This window comes from Gnatocerus cornutus, chromosome 7 (assembly GCF_029298725.1).
Source record: "Gnatocerus cornutus isolate USDA-ARS CGAHR chromosome 7, icGnaCorn1.1, whole genome shotgun sequence".
Lineage (NCBI taxonomy): Eukaryota > Metazoa > Arthropoda > Insecta > Coleoptera > Tenebrionidae > Gnatocerus > Gnatocerus cornutus.
The window spans coordinates 11,352,727-11,378,226 of record NC_142239.1 but is presented as its reverse complement, the minus strand read 5'-3'; the positions used below and the strand labels follow the sequence as shown (position 1 = coordinate 11,378,226).

The 25,500-nt window shown below is 43.1% G+C and overlaps 10 protein-coding genes across 11 annotated transcripts; 6 read left to right on the top strand and 4 right to left on the bottom strand.

Annotated features, from left to right (window-relative positions):
* Window positions 1–400: 400 nt before the first annotated feature.
* LOC148170969 (uncharacterized) lies at window positions 401–13,739 on the top strand. Its single transcript, XM_088040428.1, has 11 exons — window positions 401–729; window positions 775–1,217; window positions 1,267–1,557; window positions 1,603–1,834; window positions 12,450–12,574; window positions 12,618–12,684; window positions 12,731–13,039; window positions 13,084–13,167; window positions 13,214–13,427; window positions 13,472–13,599; window positions 13,645–13,739. Exons 1-11 carry the CDS (start codon window positions 469–471, stop codon window positions 13,729–13,731), a joined length of 2,241 nt encoding a protein of 746 aa, XP_087896554.1. The 5' UTR covers window positions 401–468; the 3' UTR covers window positions 13,732–13,739.
* On the bottom strand, window positions 1,853–4,176 carry Hpr1 (THO complex 1-like protein Hpr1). Its single transcript, XM_088040425.1, has 4 exons — window positions 4,040–4,176; window positions 3,322–3,993; window positions 3,053–3,276; window positions 1,853–3,003 (listed from the first exon to the last, which is right to left on the bottom strand). Exons 1-4 carry the CDS (start codon window positions 4,076–4,078, stop codon window positions 1,992–1,994), a joined length of 1,947 nt encoding a protein of 648 aa, XP_087896551.1. The 5' UTR covers window positions 4,079–4,176; the 3' UTR covers window positions 1,853–1,991.
* Window positions 4,614–6,488, bottom strand: LOC148170971 (triokinase/FMN cyclase-like). Its single transcript, XM_088040426.1, has 4 exons — window positions 6,204–6,488; window positions 5,515–6,159; window positions 4,983–5,463; window positions 4,614–4,943 (listed from the first exon to the last, which is right to left on the bottom strand). The coding sequence occupies exons 1-4, from the start codon at window positions 6,430–6,432 to the stop codon at window positions 4,679–4,681; spliced, it is 1,620 nt and encodes a 539-aa protein (XP_087896552.1). The 5' UTR covers window positions 6,433–6,488; the 3' UTR covers window positions 4,614–4,678.
* On the bottom strand, window positions 7,917–8,921 carry LOC148170970 (syntaxin-1A-like). Its single transcript, XM_088041806.1, has 2 exons — window positions 8,553–8,921; window positions 7,917–8,420 (listed from the first exon to the last, which is right to left on the bottom strand). Exons 1-2 carry the CDS (start codon window positions 8,919–8,921, stop codon window positions 7,935–7,937), a joined length of 855 nt encoding a protein of 284 aa, XP_087897932.1. The 3' UTR covers window positions 7,917–7,934.
* Window positions 13,740–13,785: 46 nt separating the features above from the next.
* On the top strand, window positions 13,786–15,474 carry LOC148170968 (uncharacterized). The gene is made up of 5 exons (XM_088040427.1): window positions 13,786–14,016; window positions 14,060–14,200; window positions 14,247–14,433; window positions 14,484–14,680; window positions 14,729–15,474. Exons 1-5 carry the CDS (start codon window positions 13,999–14,001, stop codon window positions 15,323–15,325), a joined length of 1,140 nt encoding a protein of 379 aa, XP_087896553.1. The 5' UTR covers window positions 13,786–13,998; the 3' UTR covers window positions 15,326–15,474.
* A 56-nt stretch (window positions 15,475–15,530) lies between these two features.
* SCCRO3 (defective in cullin neddylation 1 domain containing SCCRO3) lies at window positions 15,531–17,868 on the top strand. The gene is made up of 4 exons (XM_088041563.1): window positions 15,531–15,834; window positions 15,888–16,042; window positions 16,352–16,794; window positions 16,848–17,868. Exons 2-4 carry the CDS (start codon window positions 15,967–15,969, stop codon window positions 17,235–17,237), a joined length of 909 nt encoding a protein of 302 aa, XP_087897689.1. The 5' UTR covers window positions 15,531–15,834; window positions 15,888–15,966; the 3' UTR covers window positions 17,238–17,868.
* Window positions 17,869–17,979: 111 nt separating this feature from the next.
* Window positions 17,980–19,284, top strand: LOC148170966 (NADPH-dependent quinone oxidoreductase VAT1-like). The gene is made up of 4 exons (XM_088041562.1): window positions 17,980–18,128; window positions 18,178–18,363; window positions 18,407–18,617; window positions 18,661–19,284. Exons 1-4 carry the CDS (start codon window positions 18,072–18,074, stop codon window positions 19,242–19,244), a joined length of 1,038 nt encoding a protein of 345 aa, XP_087897688.1. The 5' UTR covers window positions 17,980–18,071; the 3' UTR covers window positions 19,245–19,284.
* Window positions 19,285–19,509: 225 nt separating this feature from the next.
* eEF5 (eukaryotic translation elongation factor 5) lies at window positions 19,510–20,642 on the top strand. Its single transcript, XM_088041566.1, has 4 exons — window positions 19,510–19,620; window positions 19,956–20,184; window positions 20,231–20,469; window positions 20,516–20,642. The coding sequence occupies exons 2-4, from the start codon at window positions 19,983–19,985 to the stop codon at window positions 20,555–20,557; spliced, it is 483 nt and encodes a 160-aa protein (XP_087897692.1). The 5' UTR covers window positions 19,510–19,620; window positions 19,956–19,982; the 3' UTR covers window positions 20,558–20,642.
* A 234-nt stretch (window positions 20,643–20,876) lies between these two features.
* On the top strand, window positions 20,877–22,399 carry LOC148170964 (uncharacterized). The gene is made up of 4 exons (XM_088041565.1): window positions 20,877–21,238; window positions 21,623–21,746; window positions 21,796–21,951; window positions 21,999–22,399. The coding sequence occupies exons 2-4, from the start codon at window positions 21,633–21,635 to the stop codon at window positions 22,362–22,364; spliced, it is 636 nt and encodes a 211-aa protein (XP_087897691.1). The 5' UTR covers window positions 20,877–21,238; window positions 21,623–21,632; the 3' UTR covers window positions 22,365–22,399.
* A 5-nt stretch (window positions 22,400–22,404) lies between these two features.
* On the bottom strand, window positions 22,405–25,138 carry LOC148170963 (protein lin-54 homolog). 2 transcript variants are annotated; one of them, XM_088041557.1, is made up of 4 exons: window positions 25,049–25,138; window positions 24,632–24,787; window positions 23,667–24,586; window positions 22,405–23,523 (listed from the first exon to the last, which is right to left on the bottom strand). In XM_088041557.1, exons 1-4 carry the CDS (start codon window positions 25,065–25,067, stop codon window positions 22,519–22,521), a joined length of 2,100 nt encoding a protein of 699 aa, XP_087897683.1. In that variant the 5' UTR covers window positions 25,068–25,138; the 3' UTR covers window positions 22,405–22,518. The 2 variants fall into 2 exon arrangements, with proteins under 2 accessions (XP_087897683.1, XP_087897684.1); XM_088041558.1 differs by having other exon boundaries at window positions 23,667–24,577.
* Window positions 25,139–25,500: the final 362 nt, after the last annotated feature.

Below are 25,500 nucleotides of genomic sequence, written 5' to 3'. Positions count from 1 at the left end.
TTATTTTAATAACAAGTTGAGGTTTGAGGAGACGGTAAAATCGATGGTTTAAAAGTTTTAAATTCTTCGAGAAAAATGAATTGATTTTATTTTTTTTTGTGTTGAAGTTAGCTGTCTTTTGGTCTCTAATTCAGGCTCGGTCGAAATCTCGTTTAAAACTTCGGATAATTGATTTTTATTTTTTTATTTTTTAATGCTTAATGTCTTTGAAACTACAACAGATAAAAAGATACGGTTTGTGCCATCGTTTTTCTCACGCTTTATTACATAAGAATCCAGTCTTAAATCGAAAATTAAAAAAAAAACACAGAATATTGGAAAGAAGGTTAGGCAACTAACAATTCGCTTAGGTCATACCGGCAACTGAACTAAAAAAGCGCAGGTGCTTTATTATGAGAAAGAGAGAAAGAAAGTGTCTATAAAAAGTGAGGTTATGTTTAAGGTGCTTTTGGGTGCTTTTTTAACGGAATGGCAGGGCTAGAACTCATAACAGAAAACCTGGAGAATCACCCCAAATGCCCCCATGGCCCCACTCTACTCTTTTCGCGCATTGTCAACGGAAAAAAATCTAATTTTTACGCTTGTTCGGCCTGCAGAGACCGCAAGTTGTGCCCCTTCTACTTGGAGCAAGAAAACCTCGCAAAATACAAATCAGAGTTGTGGGAAGAAGAAAGAAAGAAGCTAGTGAAGAACATAAACCACAGAAAACTTTTTATAACTTTAAACAAAGTAAGATTGCTATTTTTTTAGTTTGGTAAAAATTGGGGCTTCTAGGTGCGCCAACTAGCGGAGTCCCACAGAGGATATTGCCACAGTTGTTCGTCGTTTCAATTAGAACAGTTTTGGCAGAAACACCAGGATCATGACTTCATAGCTAACATTAGTGACTACGAAATTGACCATCCAAGCGAGTTTTTACCCCCATTGGAAGACGCAAAAAAGGAGGCCCAGTTTTTATTTGCGGCGACATCAGTCAGAGTCATCGTGAACATTTTTAAACAATTGAAATATCGCAAAATGATCAGTATGGGAACCCCACGCCTCCACGAGTTTGTAACAAATGATTGCTCTGACAGTGACAGCCTTCTATTGGATTTTGATTCGCGGTACCACAACTTTTACGGCCCGTTGCAGTTCTGTTGGTACAACAGTTTCAATAATCATTTTTTTCTCCCGGAATCTAGGGAAGTTTTTCGGGATTTCCTGAAAAGCGAGAGGTTGGTAGCACTGTGAAAGTCCCCGGTTTGCTTAGGGTTTTTGTTCTAGTGCGGATCACGTCCTGGTTTTAGATCCCCCGTTTGGAGGACGGGTGGAACCCTTGGCCCACACAATCCTTGAAATAAATCAGTGGTACCAACAAATTAACAAGACAAAACGTGAGCTCCCGGTGTTTTGGGTTTTCCCCTATTTCATGGAGCCCCAGATTTTGAACTCTTTACCGAACTTCACGATGTTGGATTATAAAGTTGACTATGACAACCATCCTTTGTTTCAAGATGGCGCCAAAGCGAGGAAATTTGGATCACCCGTTCGAATTTTCACCAATGTTGATCCCAAGTAAGTTCGCAGTGGTACCAACACCAAACTTAGTTCCACTTTTAGGGAAATTATTCTTCCATCTGATGGTTATAAATTCTGTCAAAAGTGCAGTCGGTGGGTTTCCCAGGAAAACCAACACTGCTCGGAGTGCGGAAAATGTACTTCTAAAGATGGAAGGACCTATATTCACTGCAGTGAGTGCCAACGTTGCGTCAAACCCAGTTGGGAACACTGTCGGAAATGCAAGCGGTGCTGCCAACCTGACCATAAGTGCGGGAAACTTGAATTTCTCCAAGTAAGTGAACACTTGATCTTAGAAAATATTTTTTTATTGATATAAAAGAATTGTTTCCATTGCAAACAACCGGGACACAAAAAGCGCCAGTGTCCGACCGTGGACCACAACGAACTACACACTAAAAGACAACGTAAATCTAAGAAAAAATAAAATTTCAAGTGTCCATTGAATTAATTTCGTTGCGAACGACCGCGGCAACATCCTCCAACTCCAATCCTTCTAGAATATAGAGGAAGTTGTCCAAAGTAGCGTCCTCATCATCATCGAACCACAATTGTAACATATTTTTTGCTTGATCAATCTCGTTTCCGTTCTCCTGGATGAAAAACTGGATCTCGTCTGTCTTAAAACCCAACTTCGAAGCGAGTTTCTTCCAATTTGGGGCGACTTTCTGACTAAACAACTGGAGCTGAGCTGGGGTGATCTTATGTTCAACCCTCAGATTCTTATCGTCGATGAAGTCTTCGTTTTCTGAGGGTTTTATATCCTCCGCACCCTCTTCAACTTGGGTGTCTTTGAACAAGTTTTCTTCTTCAGCATCCGCTTGTTGGGCCTCCTGAGAATTCTCCTGGCTGCGCCCCGGTCGATCATGCGCGATCTTCTTCACCATCATCTCCAAATACGAAGACAGAGGATTCATAATCACAGTACTGTACGTAAAAAAGTGGGGGCTCCGTTTCGCCAGTAATCTCAACGCCCTCCAACCATAATTCCCGTCTTTTAACAAGTTGTCTTCGTCTTTGACAGGCGTGGGGCTCTCGATCTGGGCGATAGCATCCGCGAAGTAGTCCTCCAGAGTCGGGAGAAAATCTCTTTCTTTTCCTTTACACGATTCGAGGTTGTCTGGACACAAGTTCCAGAGTTTGGTAAGTTCGGTGCTTCCCATGTAGAATTTCCCTTGACTCGACGCTTCTTTGATGATGTCACCCAAGAGGGGGCGCTCTTCAAGTTTGCGTTTTTCGGGACTCTCCACGAGGGGTGCTTTTTTAAGTTCGGGACAACCGTCGTTTTTCCAGGCGTTCCAGTACTCCTCGCGACTGAGGATGTTTGAGGCTATTTCGGCGAAACGTTTGCCGTCAGGGGGGGTTTCCCGGAGTAAATTATAGACTTTATCTGTGCTGGATTGGATCCACTCCTTCTGGTCGGATTTGAGCTCGAAACTGTCTCTGAAACTTCAAGTGAGAAAAAAAAGAGCCCCCAATTTATATTACGTACGATTTGAACTTGACGGAGGACGAGAGGTACTGGAATAAGATGAGGAACTGAAGTAAAACAGCTCGCCGGAAGTTGACGTCGTACAGCTGCAGATCTAGGAGTTTCTGGCTTGTTAGGTACTTGGAAAAGTACATTTTTGTTTTTCCTTCGTCGCTGAAGCTCCCACTGTTTTCCACGTGCTCCAATTTGAGTCCTTGGAACGTGTTGAGGACGTTGGTTGCATACTGAAACTTTCATATAATGAGAGGTCGAGCTTCGAGGGGGCTCACCGTGCAGAATAGCTTCCATTGGACCTTGCTGTACAACTGGTTGGGGTTCCTGAAGAAGTCCTGCAGCGACCAAAACTTGCAATAAAAAGTGAAATCAATAACAGTTTTCTTTTCGTCTCCTTCGACGTCGCCCCCTGCATCGTGACCAGAATCCGTTCCATACTCTGTCGTGTTCTCCAAATTAAACTCGCTGACAATGTTCAAACCTGATCGCTCCGAAAACGGAAAGAATTTTGCCAAAAACAGTAAAATTCTTCCGCAAAAGACAGTCGCGGTGGACCTCGACAGCCTCCTCAACAAGTCGTTGCACAATCGCAGTAGATTGTTTTTACAACAACTGAAGAAGAGGTTTTCTTTCCAAACTTCCACATTGTTTTCAACATAAAGAAACATCTCCTGGCAAGCATCTAAAGTAAGCGCGTCGAAGATGTCGCTCAGGAGAACCACAGGCATTGTGGGGTTGCTCAGTTCTTTGCGACAACATAACACACTGAAATCGACGAACTCGCACAGGACTGAAACGGCGACTTCTTGTTCCAGAAGCTCAAGGAGGATGTCTCTGAAGGATTGGTCCAAGGGGGCTTTCAAGTCCGCGGCCGTCTTCGTTGTAAGTTTGGTCTTATTTTCTATTAATTCAATGGATTTTGTTTTGTAACTTTTTCGTAAAACGTCCTGAAACTAGAGTTTGAAGAAGTTCGAGGTTATGTTGGAGGGGTACCTGGAACTCCATGCGGAGGGTCTCGAATTTGCCCCCCATGGCTGCAGGGGGCCCAAAACAACGGGTTGTGGAGTTTTAAAGTTGGTAATACTAGCGAAGCTGCAATAAAATAGTAAACGAGCGTCGGCGATTTAACCTCAAATTTCTGGATTATTAACTGGAGTGGAATTTGAAATCTCATCCAACCAATCAAAAATGTGGTAAAAGTTTTGGTCCTCTGGTGAGAGAACGCGTGAACTAACAACTTTGGCGTTACTCCGGTAGATGGCTTTTATCCAAAAATGGAAAAATTTGAGCAGTCTGTTTCAAGTTTAAAATCGATTATTCTCTTATTGGGGCTTTTGTGTAATTAAAAAGTGTTTCGTGTTTTCCAGTCTTGAAAAAACAAGTGAGGTGATTAAAGCAAATTTTAACTTTTTTTGCATAAAAGCCATCTAGCGGAATAATGCCTAAGTTGTTAGTTTACGCATTCTCTCACCAGAGGGCTAAACTCTTGGTTTGACACTTGACTAACCAATCAAACGTGCGCATTTTCGATCCAATTCCAAGTGTAGTGGAAATTGAAACGCAAAAATTCAAAATTTCCGGATATTCAAACGAAGTCGACAGCCCCCATTTCCGAAATAATTTATTTAACCATCACAACTCATTTTCGCACATGGCGTTTGCGCTCGTTAATTTCACGGCTTCAAAGGACGCCCGCATCCAAATTCCAACCGCGTGCGCCCCCGCATCTGGATGTTCATTTTCGAGCTTTGTCTTTTGCGCCGCCTCCTCCGCCACACTGACTCCGAGACCATAACATTGCAAAAACTGTTGATCTTTTGATATTTCCTTATTTATAGCCATTTCGCACGATTTCAGGGGGTAAAATACATTCTTGTCTCCATCCACCTGAAAATAACTAACCAGACATTGGAAACAACCCCTCGAAAATACTTACTCTTTCATACTGTTGACGGCGTAAGTAAAAGCCCGCGCCCACAAAAACGGCGTTACGTACTCTACATCCGGTAATTCCCCGAACACGTTGGCAGCATTGTCGAAAAGTATACCGTAGATGGACCCCAAAGTGCCCCCCAGCCCTGCCTCTGCTATAATTGCTAGTTTTTTAAAAAAGGCGTAAGGACAGTCGGTGGGTAGCTTGCGATTCGCCAGTTTTTTATTCAAGCCTTCTGAGAGTTTCCTAAAGCGAGTCCCCACATTCCCGGCGCTGCGTTCAGAGTCGATGATATTGAGTTGGCGCTCGCAGGAAATAAGAGCGTCGCAGGCAAACTGAACGCTTTTTTCCAAGATAAAAGTCTGGTACTGACTCAATCTGGGGCCTTTTAACACGCAAGGTTGCTTGCCCTGCTGGTGCAAAATTCCGGGGATTTGGTTAAAAGTGGTGATCTGGGGAAGGAACTGCGTGACATGCTTCCAACCTAGAAAAACAAAAATCCCAGTGAAATTTTCTGGGTGATGTGGGTACAAACCGGGCGCGTCGGTGGCGGCGTCTAAACACTGCAGTATTTTTGTGTCTATTTCTTTCATGACAGTCACTGTGACGGTTTGGGGGGCTGTCGTTACAAAATTCCCATAGTATAGTCTGACAACGGGCACTTGTATCCCCTGAAACTTGTCTATGATCCGTTTTACCAGTCCCAGCTCCAGAAATCGGTCCATACTTCTTGACGTGTTGATCAGAGCAACTATAGGAGTTGCAGCCCCCTGGGGGAAGTCCACAGTCTGTTTGAACATCATTTCGAAATCTTCACTTATTGTAATATTGTGCCCCTCTATTAAAAAATTCAAAGACAAGGTAATAATGTTGTGAACAACACTTTCATAGAACTTGGAGACATCGTCAAAGAGGGCCCCCTCTTCCACCAGAGCCCCCAGAATCTTCGCAAGGAGAATAAACCCGCAAGAGTACCTTTCCTTCACTTCACTTTTATCATCATCAATGAGCAGCAACTTCACTCTAGTTCTACAATCTTGATTGGCTCTCTGCACTGCCAACTTAAAATTAAAAACGTCGGAATTCCCTTGCACGATAACAAATATCCCGTTTTTCGTCCCTTCGTTCATTTCCTTGATTGTGTGTAAAATCTGGCGAGAACTAGGCACCACAGTCTCACCTACAAAAAAAAATTACAAATTGATCATAATCATGAGAACTCACCAAGAATAACAGCGGTCAACATGCCTTTCCCCACAAAACCTGCATGAATGAGATCAGCCCCCGCGATGCCCCCACTCAGAAGACCCACAGTCTTCAGTTGATTGTAGCCCCGCCGGATCAGCACGTTACCATAATCGAGTAAAGCAGTCTCTTGATTTGTGGCCGTTACAGCATCCAAGACATCACGGAGTGTTAAACGACCGGGAGCGGAGCACTGGGGGGCCTCCATTCAAATTTGAAAAAATAACCTAAATTTCGAAAATAAACAAACCGACTGTGGCGCCATCTACGCACTTTATTGAGTAGTGTTGAGTTGGTACCAACCTAAGAAAATAAAGTCCCAACAATCGTTTAAATTGTGCGCAATTCGTGTTCGGGTAATTCAAAAAAAGTTTGTTTTAATATAAAATGAAGACAAATCGTTGAAGTGGACGTGAAATTATCTAATTTGAGCAGGCTTGGTTAGTTGGGAACAGAAAAAACACTAAAACTAAGTTGGCACGACAGTTTTCATCGCCTTCAATTTTTTCAAAAATGGCGTGTTTGGTGCTCAGTTTTTGAGAAAAACGCATTTTTAGTGCCTATTTGAGTGAATATAAAGATTTGAGGTATGTGGTTTTGAATTTCCGTGATAAAAGCAGTTTTGAAGTTATTAGAATTGAAATTTTGCCGATAAAGCAGAAATCTGCTGCGAATGCCATCTGTGCCATTTATTGCCGCAGAGCTATTGATTTTTTCTTTTTTAAACGTTAATATTTTGTTGGAGATAACATAAAGTTGTCTTGTTGCAATTAGATAAGGCGCAATTTACATAAAACACGAATTAGTTGATGGAGGAAAAAACGATGGTATATTATGTAACGAGTCCGGGTAGTGTGGCGTTGAGGATGAGTGTTTGTGGTGTAACGAATAACAAGTCAAAAGTCTTGTCTACGTTTTATTTTTTTATTTCTCAAAAATTTTAACAATAGTATACAAAACGTTGGTAAATTTCTAAAATATGTCTAACAAGTCGATTAAATGCAGCATTAAACCATATCTAATATCGCATGGAAGCTACGTGTAGAATTTATCTCGTTGAACTCGTCTAATTTTCACATGCATTAATAATGATAAAAGTCTGTCTTATACACGATAAATACTTCACGTAGTTCAGAAACAAGATACATGTTATTTGCCATGTTTGAACATGTTATGTATTTGAGCTAAAATGCCACTAAAACTGAATATTGGAAGTTGACAGTGTCCTGACAACATGATGACCCGAGTGACCAATCTCCTTTGATAGTTTCTCATTGTCATGGCAGTTTATTGGCACCCATCATAAATCCTTATTGTCATTACATAATATATTTTAATAATAACGATCGTATTTTAAAAAATACGTATTAAAATACGAGATGAAGCAAACGCGCATCAATACGAGTTTCATTATAACATTGCTTCGAAAAACATGCGGCAACCTTCGTAATTGGCATAAGTGCGTAAAACGTGGTACATTGCGTGAAAATCGACTTTTCTATACGAAAAATTTGAAAACTCTAAGCTACTCTATAAAGTGGAGGAAGTATTTTTCGCATAGTGAAGTCCGCATCGTCGGCGACGAGACGAGCGAGGACTTGAGAAGGCTAGTACTGTGATTGACGTATTCTACACTGATTAATATCCTAGCCTTAAGATTTGATGAAAATGGCATTTCCTCCACGCGCCCCGTCGCGTCGAATCGGCAGTTTAAGAAAACTTTGCTGCTATAATACTGATCACAATAATACCGGATATCGTAAGGCACAGTAGAATCATGAGCTTCTTCTTTCTCGCTGCGGCTTGGTACTGCCCGGCCTTCTTGAGATCCTTGGTGGCGTCGTCGACGCGATCGCGCGTCAACCCCACTTGGTACTCAATCCGGTCCATCAGCTCGCCTTGATTCTCCACAAGCATCGCCATATCCAAGAACATGTCGTGGAGTTCTTTGATGCTTTTCTCCAACTTGACTAGATCGGCATGGCGAGCTTCTATATCCGCCAGCGTCTGTTTCGCCTGCCGCGTATCCGTCATGATGTCGTCTGTAAACACCGAAACGTTGCCTTCTTCCAACATTTTATCCAGTTCTTCGGTGGTGGTCTGCTTGCCGGCGATCTCCAGTTGACGCTGAAGACGCGATTTGCAGCGATCGCTGTAGTCCACTTGTGCGCGGTTGTACTCCGTCATGATCTCCACCTGGGGGACGATTGGAAGCACTTAGATGATAAGCAAAACGAAGGGAAAAAGTGGTGGGACACGACCATCAAAAATTATCTTGCATTAATGGTGTCCCAACACTTTTTCGCATCTCGATGGCCCCGCACTAACCATCTTCTTCGACAACGTCATGTGCTGGGTCATCCGCATCCTCGTCTCCGCCGAGGAAGTATCCACTTCGTCTTCAGGTTCGATCTGCTTCAACTTTGACCTCGATTTATTCGCCAATTGCTTAATCTCCGCGGTGAGATCCTCCAATCTTTGCTTATCCTTGTCGTCTTGTTGCGGTGCGGTCAGAAGAGTGCTGTGCAAGTCTTTCACTTCTTTGACGCACTCTTCGATGCGACTAAGCATTTCGCGGATTGTCTGTATCTCGTTGAAGAAGGCTTCCATGGGATCGTTGTCTGGAAGATCGTAGGCATCCTCGGGCTCGGAGTCATCTTGGGCGGCTATCAGAGCCGCGAGTTTGTCTTTTGTCATTGTGGTTATCACTGCGCGCACTGTTTGGATTTAGGCCAGATGAATGGTTGCGTGCACCCACACCGCCACCGGGAGCGGCGGGGACAATCGATAGTGCGGGAATGGCGGGTTGCATACGGATCGGGGGCGGAAAAGGCCACATTTTCGCGGATTATAATTGTTATGGATTGAATATGAATGAAAGGAAGTCGGCGGCGGCATTACAGACTATATTAGGAACGATCGATAGTTGCGCATTATGCAAAATCGATGAGGATTTGCATGAAGAACAAGAACCACCGTTTCGATCCACATTTCATAATTCCCTCAGATTCTCTCTTTTTTTTTTCACCGATCGCTTGAGATAAGCACATTTCGCCTTGACCCTGACCAACATTGCCTAACGATTCAAAACTTCATCCCTTTCGGAACTCTCCCGATTCAAGTATGGATCGCAGGTGGCTCGGGAGTAACTCTAAATTTTCTATTTCATCTTACCAGTGCATCCAGCAATACACTGGGACCGACCCAGATGGTCTGTTATGACCACAATTTATAATCATTCTATTTATGATTTTCCACTGAACTCACATTGTGGAGCCCGAAAGTATTCGTTGAAATATTGTAGAATTGGCTTTTAATGAGTTCTATTCTAATGCAATTTAGTAATTATGGAAGAGTTCTAAAGGATACCGAAAAGCGCTTGTGTTTCATATGGGGTATTCCACACCAAATCGACCACTTTTGACCCCGACCTTTTTCGATTTGGCTGAAAGTTTTTCATCTTTTTCTGCCCGATGAAAAACAGTTCTCAGATTTTTTTTTCAAATTTTGTATCCAATTCAAAAAAGTTATGATTTTTTTCAAAAAATGTCCTTTATTTTCAAATAGCTATAACTTTTTCAAAAAACAACTTATTAAGACTTTTTTCAAAATTGTACTTTTCAGAAAAAAAAAATGAATTCAATGAAATTTTTGCCATTTTTGAGAAATACCGTTTATTTTTCGAAGTTCGTCATTTTTTTTATTGTATTTTTTTCAAAAAAACTTTCATTAATTCTGCGATTATTCCCGGATATCCGAGAATAGGCCGATTTTTTTCTATTTTTTATTTAATTGAAAAAATAGTGATTTGTGTACCAATGCCAAAAAGTGCTTCTTTTTTGACCGAGCCTTTTTTTAATGGCCGAGGCGAGGACAAAATGGCACTTTTTGGCCGTGAAACACACAAGATTTTTTAGGCGACATCATTAAATTTACCAGTTAATTAATTTTTATTTATGATTTATTGATTTAATCAATTATAACAACTGAATAATTGTAAATATTTATGAATCCTTCAGAAAAGTTCATATTTTCTTTATTTACATTTGCAGTTTCGGCATGTGTAGCTTCACAATTTGTATGAATTAGGTTTAATGTGTTTTTTAATGTTGTTGCAGGAGCACTGCTAGACATGTTCATTTTCAATAATTCAACACGTCTTTGTTGCACTTTACAGCAGATTGTCGATTTGATTTTACCCAAATAGCACGACCTGCTGTATATCTACGGCCTGTGCAAAATCTCATTTCCCCGTATCAAGAATGTTTCCGAGAAAACGCATTCTTTTGCCGAGGAGGGCGCTGCTGCTCGGGCGCTTTTGACATTGTTGACAAATTGAATTTTGGGGTTAGTAAGATTTTTGACTTTTGAAAGCTACAAAAAACACAAACGTAGAACAAAGTAACGATCGTGAACAGAGCACACAACGAAAACTTGAAAGAGCAACAAACAACGTGTAATAATTTGAAAATTCAAACTTAAAATTTGAAATGTCAAAAACAATGTTGGTAATAAACCCAATATGGTAAAATATTCCCAAAAGTGCCCGAGCAGCAGCGCTTTCCAAAGCATATGCGGAGAAACAGTGAAGCTACACGAATGCACAGGTCGTAAATATACAGCAGGTCGTGCCAAATAGTTATAAAATTAAGGGTAATATCGGTATCTTGACGTAATATGCAAAACTATGGATAGATGGCGCCACCATAGATCGGCCGAAAATGTTTGCGGCCAGAAAAGACTCACTTTTAGGCCGCTTTTAAGGCCTAAAAATTTCATTTTCAGTTTAAGTCGCCTAAAAAGTATCTTTTTCAAAGGAAGAAATGTGCTACTCGTCTCAGTAAATTAGGAGTTTATAAAACGATTAATGTTATGGTTTTGTGAACAGAACCAGGTAATATTTTGGGGTCAAACTAACTGTTCAAATAACTTTACAAACAATAATTTATAATAAAAAAAGGACAAGTTTATAAGCAAAAAATTTGGGTGGATTTAACGTAGATTTTTTTTCTATTTATTTACCCAAGATTGAACGATTTTAGGTATTTCTTTCGAAGACATTATGTATTTTGAAAAATAATTAATATTTAAACAAATGTAAAAGATACAAGTTAGCGTCCTTTATATTGACTTATCAAAAGTTCATACCAATTTTTGTGACATTTTATGAAGATTTAGAGTAAAAATTATGAAAAAACATGGTTAAAAACCTGTTGTTTTGCTTTCATTACGATACAAAATACTGAACCAAGTTATAATATAGCATCCTTCCTACAAAATAAGAAAATACACATCCATATAAGTTTAAACAGACAAAAAAATCGAAAAAAAGCGAAAAAAACACGTTTTTTGCTCCTATATTGTTATAAAAAAGTGAACCAAGTTATAACATAGCAACTTTCCTACAAAATGAAAAAATATACAGTTTGAGTTTGATGTATAACAAGTTGATATTATGTGAAAAAAAGTGGCAAAAAAAAGCGAAAATAGTAGATTTTGTTATACGGCAGAAAAGTGGTACTTTTTGTCGAGCAATGCAGTAGCAAGGCGAAGCGTAGCAAAGCCACTTTTCGGCCAAATAACAAATACTACTTTTTCTCCAAAAGTTAGATTCAGTTCCACGACCGACAATGAGTGAACGCAAATTGAACTATAAACATGTATGGCTATGCATGTAGTTGTCATTAATGACATTTACTGTGAAAAATATTGATTTTAACGAGTTTCAAAGTTTAGATCGTGCAAGTGCCATACAAAATATAAGTCTCAAATAGTAACCGTCACAAAAAGTACTTTTTCTGCCTAGGCAGCAAAAGTGTTCCCATGTCAACAACCACTTTTCATTACTTATAACAAAACTGCCTACTTTACTATCTAAAAACAACTAAAAAATAATGACTTTTTGTGACGTTTGGAGAAAAAAAGATTTTTGTCACTCCCGAGCCACCTTAAGTCGACGATTCCAAATGAAAAAGATAATTAGAGATAATTCAGGCGCACAGTGAAAATGTGTTTCGTGACACGAAGAAAATTTTCTATTTTTCCCCCAACGTCTCGTGATCAATGACATAAAAAGTTTATCGCGTGACCGAGGAACCCTCTGGTCAGATTACGTAAGTTTGGATCGTGCGAAAATATAATCGGTGAACGCTTGGATTTTATTTCTTTTGATCCTTTTTGAAGGGTTTTATTACACCCCCGCATGAAAATCAGGTGATTTTCTAGGTCAGAATGCCAACGGAGAAGTGCTTCTATTTGGTTTTGATCCCGAGTTTAACATTCGTGGCTGTTTTACTCCCTCTTGTGTTGATCCAAACCGACCACCTCCAAAGGCCCAGTTATGTCTACTTGTGAGTAAAATTCCCTGGGATTCCCCTGTGATAAAAATTCAAGGTCTACCAACCGAACGGATACCACCTCTCTAAACAATTTCCCGGAGAAATCCTACTCGTTGTCCGAAGTACGATCGATACAAAACCACCCCAAGGAATGACGCTCTCTTACAGATCTTCGAGTATCTTGAGGAGTTCGCCAAAGAGCGCAGTTTTCTCTTCACGGTGGCAAAAATCGGAGAAACTCTTCCTGAAAGCAACCCAATTTATGAGCTCGTCATGAAAAAGAAAGAAAGGACCAGAAATTCCGTTCTTATAGTCTCGGGGTTATTGGGCAAAGACTGCCTGAGCGTCTGGAGCTCAATCCAAATCATGCACAAGTTTTTTTCCGACGTGCAAAGAACCAATCGTCTGTTAAATAAGTTCAATTTTCATTTTTTACCACTGCTGAACCCTGATGGCTACCAATTTTCCCAATCGCTGGTATAAAAGAAAATCGTCTTCGCAATTACTTGTTTGTTTTTCAGCCCATCTACTCCAATTGGGTGTCCAACTTCCAGGGTTTCCGCGACAATGTTCCCATTGGTAATTCCCTGTTGGACGGCTTTGGAGTAAGTTCATCGTCATCCTTCATTTACCCTGACATTTTTGCGCCAGGACGAAGGGTCAAAAACGACGGAAATAACGACGTTCATGAAATACTTCCAGAGTAATAAAGGAGACGTTAAAGCGGCGTTTTTTTTGTTCTCCCCTTCTGTCGTCAATTTCACCAGCGGGAGGTTTACTGTAGCCCGAAGAGACACCTTCATTGATGATTTATCCGTCGTCGTGGAGCACGAAGGGGAAACTCATTTTAAATACGCGAAAACAGGTAACTTTGAGGGGAAATCCAACAGACTTTAGGGGTGGTTTTAGAGGGATCACATCCCGATCGAATTGACAAATGGGTGCTGAAAGAAAAAGGCTCCGAGGAGGTTTTAGTTGTGGATTTAATGGCGCATTTTGGGGCGCAGCCCCCGGAGATTCTACGCAAGATAACGAGGGTAGTTGGCGGCAATTTAGTAATACTATTTTGATTATAATTTTAGAAACTGGGGAATGACGCGCATTTTATTATAACCCGCTTAATTGAAGTTTTGTACGACCGCAAAAAAATGGACACGAACTATAATTAAAATTCGCGCGTTCGCGCAGCCAATCACGTCGCCCCGTTCACAAGTCGCGTGGAATTCGAAATTTGCACCTGACGTTTCGCGATTTCTAGGTTAGTGTTCGGCCAAACTATGATAAATAATGCTTGAATTACACGATTTTTTGGACGATGAGAGTGATAAGACTAGTTTCTCCGTGTTCGTGGCGATTTTATATCTAAAATTATTATATATAGTTGCGATGATTTTTTACATCATGTCGAGATTCAACGAGATTCTTTCATAGCTGCAATGTTCTACGTCAAAAACGTGAGTAAAGACTTGACAGGTGGCGATTTTACTCTCTTTGTAGCCTTCCGCCCGGAACAAGCCCTGGATTCTGTCCAACAAAGACGACGAAAATGTCGTTTCCATCCCTCTTGAAGTCGCGGGGTTGTTGTCCAATTATCACATTATGGCGATTGAGTTTCTGTACCGCAATTACAGGAAAGGGGTGAGGGTTGTTATTACCCATCCCTGTCTTAATCAGAACGTTGTAGATGAAAGGGTCGATTTTGAATGGTGAGGTGGATATGAACTACCCCCTGCAAGTTTCAGGGTTCTTTAGGGGAGTGATTGTTGGGCCAGCGTTGGTTCTGGTGATCTGCCCAAGACAATCAGCGTGTTTCTGGGATTACCATCTCACCAAGCATGCGGAGTTTGAAGTTGTTCATGTTACCACAAAGAGTAAGTTTAGAGCGGTGACTTTGGGGGTGATTACAACTGTTTTATTGTAGATTTGAAGGAGCCCTACGATGCTACGAAAAAAGTAGCCCTACTGGTGTGCTCTGACAGTTTGAATCTCTGTGATGACCTTGTAGAGTCCGATTTTTTCTCAGTGGTCATTGAGGACTTTGAACAACTCGCTGTAAAAAGAGTGATCAAAAGACTGAGCGGGAATTTCAATATTGGCCTCACATCTCGCAGTTTCTACGTAAGACAGAATCGACACTAATTCCAGCTAATTAAAGACCGATTCTAGATTAATCCCGATCAGAAACTCCAGTGGAATATGTTAAACTGGGCAAACCCAGGCTGCGTGGGGAAGCTCAACGAATTCTACGCCATTGATAACGAGAATTTCGACTGTTTTAACGATAGTTATCGATTCTGGTGGCTGCGACTGACTTGGCAATTTTGCGAGTCTTTCGTGAAGCCCACAGCTGAAGAAACGGAGGCTTATCAGAAGGAAGTTGAGAATTGGGCGTCCGAAAACTCGCCAACTTTCCACGGACGACAAGAGAAAAGAACCAGAAAACGCAAAATCAAGAAGCCTCGGAGCGATACGGATCAAACAGATGACTGCACAAAACCTGTAATGAGTGAAAGCTCCAACGATGTGCCAACTGAATACGTGAAACTCCCAAGCATGGATGAGAACCCCATCGTCACTTCCATAATTAAGAATTTTGAGATTTCTCCAGAAGCGATTTTGGGTCAACGGGATTTGCCCTATACTCAAACGCAGCCGTCTGGTTTTAAGCGGGAAAATAGCGTGATTTTGTCGTTTTTGAAGGACGAAGAGAAACCGAGCACTTCACGCAGCGAGTCTGAGGATTTTATTTTAAACCTGATTTAAGGCTGATTTTTTACTAAATTTCACGATTGGCATTCCTTTGCTGGCAAATCGAACCAAGACTGCTCAAAATCGCGCATTCGTTTTTTTATTGTGTAATTTTATAATGTCGCTTTATTGTACTGTTTACATTAATAAACGTTTAGTTAGAAGCGCGCTTCTTTGAAATTTGAAATTCAAAATAGTTCCTGGAGTTTCCTACAGGTGGCGCTGTCAGTTTTGACAGGACGGCGTGAAGCTAGCTCTACATCTGTCAAATCAACAGATGTATTGTGATAGTTGGCCCTCGAAAACTGTCGAGTTTTAGCCCCCTTCCAGCGTCGCGACGCCGCCTCCACTTCACTTTTATGTTCTTAACAGTGTTGCGTCCACGTCGAGTACAGTTCGCTCAAGCGAAATGACCAAAATCACGTTCAGAATCCGTCAAGTGTCATAATGAAAATTCCGTCAGAAAACTCAGCGAAATTTGAGAGTTCGTCGCGTGAATAGTGTTAGAATAGAAGTTTCTTCAGGTAAGGAGCCCCCGCGAGGGTAATTTGTGGTTTTTATAATTGTGGTGTTGCAGAATTTGATGGTAAAGGCAGCATAGGCAATGCAAGAGTGTTTCTTGAAAATCCTCGCGAGGTTTCGTTTGGGCCCTTCCAATGGGCAATTGCTTGGCTTGCTTCAAGGAGCCCAACAGTACGGCCCTGGACAATTCACCCAGTTGTCGTAAGGAAGGTGGGTAAAAGGGGCAATAAACTCAAAGAATAGCCAGAAGTGGAGTGAAGCATGAGCGAGCAATAAATCCGTTTTTTGTGTGTAAATTTGTGGGGGTCAGGAGTCGACTTGTGGTTTATTGCACCTCCAAACATAAAATTTATTATTACTTGACCCAAACCCAACATCTGGCGCGTTTATAGCTAGTTATAATAACAAACAGTTTAGAGTTTAGAGCTGCTCATGCTCGCTCCTGTAAGTAGTAAGCAGAGCTTATAAAATTAAGAAGTCTCCGCTTCAAATGTGCAATAAATTTCTTTGTTGTGTTAGAAATGCCAGAAGCGCAGCTGTTCCCGGCCCCCAGTCACGTGCCAGCTTCCTCGGCGCCCTCCGAGACGATTCTGAGCAACGGCAACCACCTGAGCGCGCTTCCAGAAGCCCCCTTGAACCGCTTTTACCCTCGTAAAAACCACCCGAAGTCTGCGCCAGCGATGGGGCTCACCGACAGCAAACCATCCGACGCTAAACTAAACGCTTTGTTCGACCAATATAAAGACACCGCTGAAGACAACATCCTCGCCGAGGGTATCGAGCAACTCTGCAGAGACCTGCAGATCAACCCCGACGACTTCCTCATTCTCGTCTTGGCGTGGAAGCTCAACGCCGAGCAAATGTGCAGATTCACGAGGGGCGAATTCATCACAGGGCTGCGCCTCATGCGAGCCGACTCACTAAAAGCCATCCAGACGCGGCTACCGGAAATCGCAGCCGAGGTGAGTGAGATTGAACCCCGAATCTCCGGTGTTACGAACTGTGTTTTTTCTAGGTGGATCAGAACGTGGAGCTTTTCAAGGATCTCTACAGGTTCACGTTTCGGTTCGGTTTGGACTCCGCCGCTGGCCAGCGGATTCTTCCAACGGACATGGCGGTGGTGCTGTGGCGGTTGGTTTTCACGATACGAGAACCGCCGATCCTCGGTCGATGGTTGGCGTTCCTCGAGTGCCACCAGTCGGTCCGAGGGATTCCTAGAGACACGTGGAACATGTTTCTTAATTTTTCCGAAGCCGTGGGCGACGACCTCAGCTGCTACGACGACAACGAGGCGTGGCCGAGTTTGTTCGACGATTTCGTCGAGTACGAAAACGACCAGGCGAATCAGAACATTTCCAAAGAGAAGGACTGCGAAGGGCTCATCGTCATCGAACAGAACGATTGATGGTGGTTCGGGGTTTCTGTAAATAAAACTGCCTATATTTTTAAACGCACGGGACGAGAGTCTCGTTGTTCGTGATATTTCTGTAGTGGTGAAGTGCAACTAAGAGTTTTTTTCAGGAGGATGTTCAAAAATCCTTTTTTTTCCTTGACGAGTCGCGCTGTTGCTTTGGATGTTCGTCGGTTTTATATAAACGGAAGTGATAGCTAGGCAGGAATTGTGCCTACGATTTTTTACTTAAAATTCGGTTTCCTCGATTGTCTGCGTCCATGGTTTTAGGTTTTTTCTGGGGGAAATTATTTTTTTATGCGTCATGACTCAGGACTAGGCCGCTGAATTTTATTCAAAACGCTAAAATTGGGTGTGTTCAGTATTAATTCAGTCTCTTGGCTACGCTGAAATTGTTTGAGCTGTCGGTTTTTCCTTTTGTGATATGTTTTTTTTTTATTCGTTGGATTTTTTCGTCGAAGACTGAAAAGTCGTTTTAGGTGCTTGATCATTTTAACCGTCTTGATTTATTCATTATTTTTATTACGTCTTGTAAACATTATTCTATCAATATATTTATTTAGATTTTTTAATTGTAGATATTACTGTATATTTGAATGTTTTGTGAATAAATCATATGATTATTTATTACGCTCCAAACCGGCAACCAACATTACACCCTTCTTATCACCGCGACCAATTAAAAAAAAACGCGCTAAATTCAAATTTCCAGAGGACCATCCATCTTTGACCACACTGTATACTCGCGACAGTTATCTCCGTGCTTGACCTTGACCTTGCTGGCGTCCTTGAGGAAGAAACCACCTGTTAGTTGTTGTGCCGGCAGACATGGAGAAGAGCCGAGCAGTCGTGGTGAAAAAATTCGGCAATTATGATGCCATCAGCGTTTGTTTGCACCCCCAAAACCCTCCAGATTCTCACCAATTCGTTGCAGGTGGAGCAGTTCGAACTACCCCCTTTGGACGACAAAATCGAAGTCGAAGTGGAGTACGGGGGCGTCAACTTCGCCGACTTGTACACCCGCCAGGGGCTGATGTACAGTAAAAAACTACCCTTTGTTTTGGGGATGGAATGCGTTGGAACCATCACAAAAATCGGGGGTAACAACACGGAGCTACAGGTAAAATGATGTTGAATTTACCCCCCTTTTAACAAGTGTTTAGGTGGGGCAACGGGTCATCTGTTACGACTACCATTGTGGGATGTACAGGGACGTACTCAGAGTCGCCCCGGACAAATGCTACCCTCTACCTGAAGACATCAGTTTTGAACAAGGTGGGGCTGTTTTCGTCAACTACTTGACGGCGTATTTCTCCCTGATGGAACTGGGGCACCTCAAAGAAAACGAAACAGTTCTCATCCTCTCGTGTGGAGGTAAAACCCCCAGAATTGGGCAAATTCTCACGATTTTTTGCAGGGGGTGTGGGTTGGGCAGCCACCCAACTCGCCAAAACCGTTTCTGGGGTCACTATCGCCGGGACCACCTCCCCGGAAAAGTACCCAGAAGTCACGAGGAATGGGGTCAATGTAACTCTCACCCTTGACGAGAATTTCAAGAGAAATATCACCGAAAAGTGCCCCAACGGGTTTGATTTAATTGTCTCGAATTACTCGGGGTCCCTCTTTGGGTTTTTGGAAACACTCCTAAAGCCCTTGGGGCGGATCGTAGTGATTGGGGCCAACAATCTCATTCAAAACGAAGGGAAATTGTCACTTTTCACCCTCTTGAAAGGGTGGTGGACCACAAAAGACGTAAAACTGGAAGAATTGGTGGTGTTCAACCGAGCGGCTGCCGGACTCCACCTAGGGACTTTAATCGAAAAAGATCCAGAGAAAGTCAGACGCGCACTGAGGAAAATCTTCGAAATGGTGAGAAACGAGGAGGTGAAGATTAAGATCCATTCTGTGGTTCCCATGGAGAAGGTGGTGGAAGCGACGAGGTTGCTGGCCGAGCGAAAGAATATTGGAAAAGTACTGATTTGCATGAGACCCGACAAATAATCTGTTTACTTGAATATTAAATAAAAGAGTCATGGAGTTACGTGGGCGGAGTTTGTTCTACTCACTCTGAGTTACTCAGCGTTTTTGAAATTGTTTAAATTCCACCAGACTTGTGAAGGGGTGTTACAAAAAAATCAAAACAAACGTGATTTCGCTGTTATCAGATAAATTGTAGTCGTGAGGCTCGTTATCACAGTTTGGTTGGTTTTAAGCACGTGTTTGTGCTTTTGTGTAAATCGGCGATAACCTAAGGTTATCACCGGCGTTTGAATTTGGCGCGGTGGTGGCGCTGCAGTCGCTTCCACGGGTACCGTTCGTTTTTCTTCGCGCATGACATTTACGCTTCTTTTGGAATCATTTGCCATCTTGGACACATGTGAGTAGCTCATTTTTCTGTTAAAAAACCCCTGAAAACTGTGTGAATTTAGCCCTTCCACCCTCCACGCCCGACTTTCCCGGTTTGGTTACCACCCCGTCCGTTCCTATCACTCCCGACTTTTGACTTTTCCCGTTTTGACAGTGTGCATGATTTAGGTGTATGTTCGCGCCATGTTGCCTCTTGGCCCCACGAAAACGTTTGAAAACCGGCGAAAGTGCGGCGAAATGCCAGTCGTGGCGGCTCGGGGGCGTGTGTTTTGGTCGTGGGGGGGTTATAGGGGGCCCCCATAGCGCGCCGCGTGGACGCCCTTTGAGGTTATTGTTTTGTTGCAGCTTGCACGGTCACACAAAGTCAGCACCATGGCCGATATCGAGGACACTCATTTTGAAACTGGGGACTCCGGCGCCTCCGCCACGTACCCCATGCAGTGCTCCGCCCTGCGCAAGAACGGCTTCGTCATGCTCAAATCCCGACCCTGCAAGATTGTTGAAATGTCGACTTCTAAGACTGGCAAACACGGACATGCTAAAGTGCATCTAGTAGGCATTGATATTTTCACAGGTGAGTTGATTGGCCCGTTTGAGAGTTACTAAGTGAGGTTATGTAGGGAAGAAATACGAAGATATTTGCCCTTCGACACATAACATGGACGTCCCGCACGTTAAGCGCGAGGACTATCAACTGACTGACATTTCCGACGACGGCTACTTGTCTCTCATGTCCGACAACGGCGATCTGCGCGAGGACCTCAAAGTTCCTGAAGGAGACGTCGGCACGCAACTACGCACCGAGTACGACGCCGGCAAAGATATTCTATGTACAGTGCTCAAATCCTGTGGTGAAGAGGTGAGAACTCGCTTTACAGCCATCAGAGTCTGATGGAACTTTTCAGGTGGTTATTGCTGTGAAAACAAACACTGCACTTGATAAATAATCCCGGTCACGTGATGTGGGGGCCGTCAGCCTGTTTTCACCAAGTCCAGAGGCCTCCACAGCCGCTAAGCTATATATTATCGTATTGGACCAGTTATATCAACAGCTTACCTACACCAGGTGGACTCGCAGGTCGTCAATGTGGTGTTTACATTTTACATCTCTTGTACTTTTGTTGGCGAAATTCTAATGCAAAAGCTACAATCTTATGTTCAATAAAATTTAATTTAATTTTGAATCTATGTAAATTTTATTCAAGTTCCGCCAAGGTCGCAGCCATCTGCCTCTTCTTTTTGTCTTGTTTGAGAGGCAGCTGGCTCTGATTCCTTTTGTTAACTATGTTCAGTAAGTATAGAATTTTTTTAAAGATTGTTTTGATATTGTTTAGCCATAAGTTTTTTAATAATTGACCAATTGATTTTTGCAATAATTTCCTGGAATTGGTTTAAATACATTAACATAGGAATTAAACGTGACTTTCATTCCAACTTGGTCAGTCACCCCTTGGAAAATCAAAGATTAAGTGAGGTTAGGGACAAAGTGACGTCACTTATCACTCAACGGAAAATGTATAATTAAAAAACTATTCCAACATAATAATCACTGTTTCGTTTCGTTTTTGTCTGAAGATGTAAACTTGTCATGAGTGTCTTCTCTGGTTTCGTCCAAAGTCCGTTTTAAGGTATTTCGCTTTTGCACGAAACCTCCCCATTCTTTCCCCCAATCAACTAAACGGACTTTTTATTTGAACAAAAACGCATTTTCGTACAATTGTATCAATCTATGCTAATTTCGCAACGAAACTGCCGAAATGGGGCCCCAACCTAACCTCAAAATTGAACGAATAAAGTACCAAAACTGGCGATAATTATGAATAAAACCAAGAAAAAATCACATAAATGTAATTATTGTATGCATGCAAACAAATTTAACAAATAAAAGCAACATTTCTCCTTTTCGGAGCAAAAATACGGTTTCCACTGGACTTGTGAACGGACGTTTAACTATCTTATTTCGTAAAACTAGGATCATATAGGTTACCATGACGTGTCTTACCCTCCCCCAGGTGCCCCCCGATGTTCGGCACCATTTCCCACAGTGTCTTCGACACGGAAATCAAAATCGAGCCGATCAGCTTCTACGGCTGCTCCACCTCAGAGAGTGACAAGTCTAGCGCCCCTTCCGACGCCGTACGTCTCTTCACCCCCTTTGACAAATCACCCAACTTTTAAGTTTCAGGAGCCCAAAAAGCGCAAACCTCAAATATGCAAAGTCTGCGGGAAAGTCCTTTCATCAACCTCGAGTTACTACGTCCATATGAAGCTTCATTCTGGAAACAAACCGTTTCAGTGCAATCAATGCGAGGCTTGTTTCTGCCGGAAGCCCTATCTTGAGGTGACTCTCCCCTTTGTTTGTAATTTAGAAGACTGGGCTTGTTGTAGGTGCACCTGAGGACCCACACCGGCGAAAAACCGTTTAAATGCGACGTGTGCGATAAGAGGTTCACTCAAAAATCGAGTTTGAACACGCACAAGAAAGTCCACACGGGGCTGCGCCCCTATGGGTGCGATATCTGCGAGAAGAAGTTCGCAGTGAAGAGTTATTTGGTGGCGCATCGGTGGTCGCACGTGTCTGATGGGTTGTCGTGTCCGCAATGTAACGCAGTTTTTAACACCAAGAGTCAATTGGTGCAGCATGTCAAAGGCCACACTAGTCAAAGGGGGTTCGAATGCGGTGTCTGTCAGAGGCGGTTCGTCAGAGATTCGTATTTAATTCGGCACCAGAACAAGGTGCATAAGAATGCTTGATTTGTAATTGTTTTTTAATAAAAATATGAAATTCACACTATTCTTTACAACCGCAAAATAAAGATTTATTAAGACCATGCAAAATTACAATAGATTTGAACTTAACGCTAACAATAAACTTTGAAACCTGCTAAAAGTGGCTCAACTATCGCTATCAATTATGCACCATCGAATGATCGATGATTTCTTTGAGACACCTACCAAACTCCTCGATGATTTGACTTTTGGTGACTTCTTCGTCCTCCATGAGAGCCTCGTCTCTGTTGGAGATGGTCAACATGCACTGAGACGTGGCTTCGATGACGTCTTCAGTGATGCAGTTAATCGCCTGTCGACTCTTGGAGGCTCTTCTTGGTCTGAACTGTGCCACGTCTTTAGATACGTTCAATTTCCCTTGTAAAGGCTGGGAGAAACTGTCGTCCAAATTGGCCCTCATTCCTTTCTTCTCTAAAGAATCCTCAATGTTTCGACACCCGACGCATTTGCAGTTGTTAGAACACGCGATCTTTGCTTCGTAACATTCGCAGTAGTTCTTCAGACATCCGGATCTCTTGCAGTTGCACCCTTTTGTGTGTTTCCGGATGGAACTGTCTCCACTCACATCCTTCGCTTTTCCGATTTTCGGTCGAAAGGCGTTGGGGTTCCTTTCCAGACACGTTTTTATCGCCCTCTGTCTATGATCTTCATTTTCCAAGTTATTGAAACAATTCATGCAGTTACACATGTAACAGAACTCGCCGTTTGCGAAACAATCGCAATATAATTTCAAGCACTGACTCTTGGTGCAGTTGCAAGGCTTCCTCGGCCTCATTCCGTTGGACTCCAAGTTCCCATCGGGCGTCATCGCCACGGTGTTCTCCGGCGAAACCTGTTTCGTCACTGGAGTGTGCCTCATCGGGATCGGAACTTTGGAGTTTACTTGCGTCTGGACGTAACTGGGGAGCATCACCACCTGTCCCGTGCTCACTGTGGTCTTCGCGGCAATGTTTTTCAACGGCTTGGGGGCGATAGCCGTCCCTTGACTCACCGCCGGTTTTAATTCAGACAGGACTATATTCGTGGGGGAGGCATGGATTGGGGCCTTCACTGTTGTGATCGTGGTGGCTGAAGTAGGGAGTGACTCGGCGCTGGAGGCCGTCACGAACTTTATATACTGCATCTAGAAAACCAAAGTTATCACTGAGGGACGTAAGATGGGGGCTCACCTGGGAAGGGACGAGGGAACTAGGTCTGGGGAGGAGAAATCAATTTTTTTAATTTTTAAAAACCGCGCCAAAATCAGGGGGAATTCAGTCCACTTACCCCCTTTCCAGGTATGTTAATTTGGTGTAACTGCCCCGTGCTCAACGCCTGGGTGCCCGCCACTTGTATAATCTGCGCCGAAGGGAGGATTGTGTGCCCCGTTCCCGCGCTCTTGAAAATGATCCTCTGGGGGGCTTTCGCCGTCGAGGTAGTCGGAGTCGCCGGTAATATTTTCGTGGGTGATTTCATCTGACTCATGACAGTTTTGCCCCCCACGAATTGCCCGGGGGCTACCTGGGGGACAATCTTAATAGTTTTCGGAGACCCCGTCGCCTTGTTCAACACCACGGTGTGCTTAGGGGTTGATTGCGCCTGTGGTAAAATCTTCGTAGTCGCGATGAGCCCCATTTCCTGCGCTTGTTGCAAAGTTATCGTTTTCGTGGGGCTCGGCAGGGTCTGCGATGGTAACAATTTGACTTGATCAGCTTTTTGGACCACCATGATATGACCTTGTTTGTTGATCGTGGTGGTGGTTTTGGGGACCGTCTTTTGCCCCGTCGTGATGATTTTTTTCATAACGACTTGTTTGGGCTGAACCAGAGCGATATTCCCTTGACTCGTGACGGTTTTCATCGCGGGTTTGATGGCAACTGGACGCCCCAAAGACAGATTGGCAAGATTGAGTTCTTGTCCCTGGGAGGCAACCAATTTGATGGCTTGGTTGGACCCGGTGCCTTGTAAAAGAAGGAGTTGTTGCCCTGGAACGGGTTTCATGGCGATGGGGACTTTTGTAGGCTTTGGGGCGATGGTCAAAGGACGCAGAGGTGGAATAGTCGTCTTGGTTTTAACGTCTGGAAGGATTTCTTCAGGGGAAGGAGCTCTCTCTGTCTCAATCTCGACTTCATGAGCTAATTCGCTCTGCATGACCTCTTCTTCAACGTGTCCGGTGTCATCAACCGTTTCTATTATAACTTCAGGCTCTGAAAATCACAGATAAAACTCGAAAAGACAACGAATTTCCTTACCATCAGTCTCCAGGTCATTGGTTAGATGCAGCTCATGAGACAACTCTGCGAGCTGTTGGATATCAGTGGAAGATAACGTAGACAGGTTGCTTTCAGTGAGGGTCGTCCCGTCGATGGTGAGAGTGTCCACGAGAGCCTCCACGTCATCCCCCGAGCCTAAAAAGCGAAAATGCCAAATGAGAGTCTAACAAGGGCCCCCATTTAAAAGCTCCACTGAATGAACGTTTGGAACACAATTGAACAAAAGGGGGCTCAGGCACAAGCGTTGGTGGCATCTTGGCGCTTCTCGTTCAAATTTTTATTTGAATTCCGACGCCCCACAAGCTGCAGAGGACGCCTTTTGAAATTGTGGTCACCCTACACCCGAAACTAACCTCCAACCTCAAAATAAGCAAGCCTAGAACGTGGGCACTGTACCTTTTTGACCGAAGGGCATAATTTCGTCCTTAAATCCGCGTCTTTTTCTAAAAATTGAAACTATTCAAAACACCATAGTCAAATTTGACAGGTCACGTGATCAGGGAAGCGTTTGTTGGTGCCAACGTCTGCGGCGAAAAACCCTAGGGAGATTTTCCGTGGAAACCTTTAAATTTGTGGATTTTCGTGGAAACTATTGAAAAAGGGAGCTGGGTAACGATGAAGGGGGCCGATTGACGTTTCTTTGGTACAATTTGACGAGTTTTAACGTCGCGATGTCGCAGTAAAACTTGCAGTTTTTGGAGCGCTTTTTTTGAAAGTGATGGCAAATTCCTTTTTTAAAAGTGCCGGAAAGTACGACGGCCCCAGAATTTTGGACGGGGGGGTAAAAAATGATGATCCCAAGACGGAAGTTCGGATGCTGCAGTTCGACTCAAAAACTCCTTCGAAGA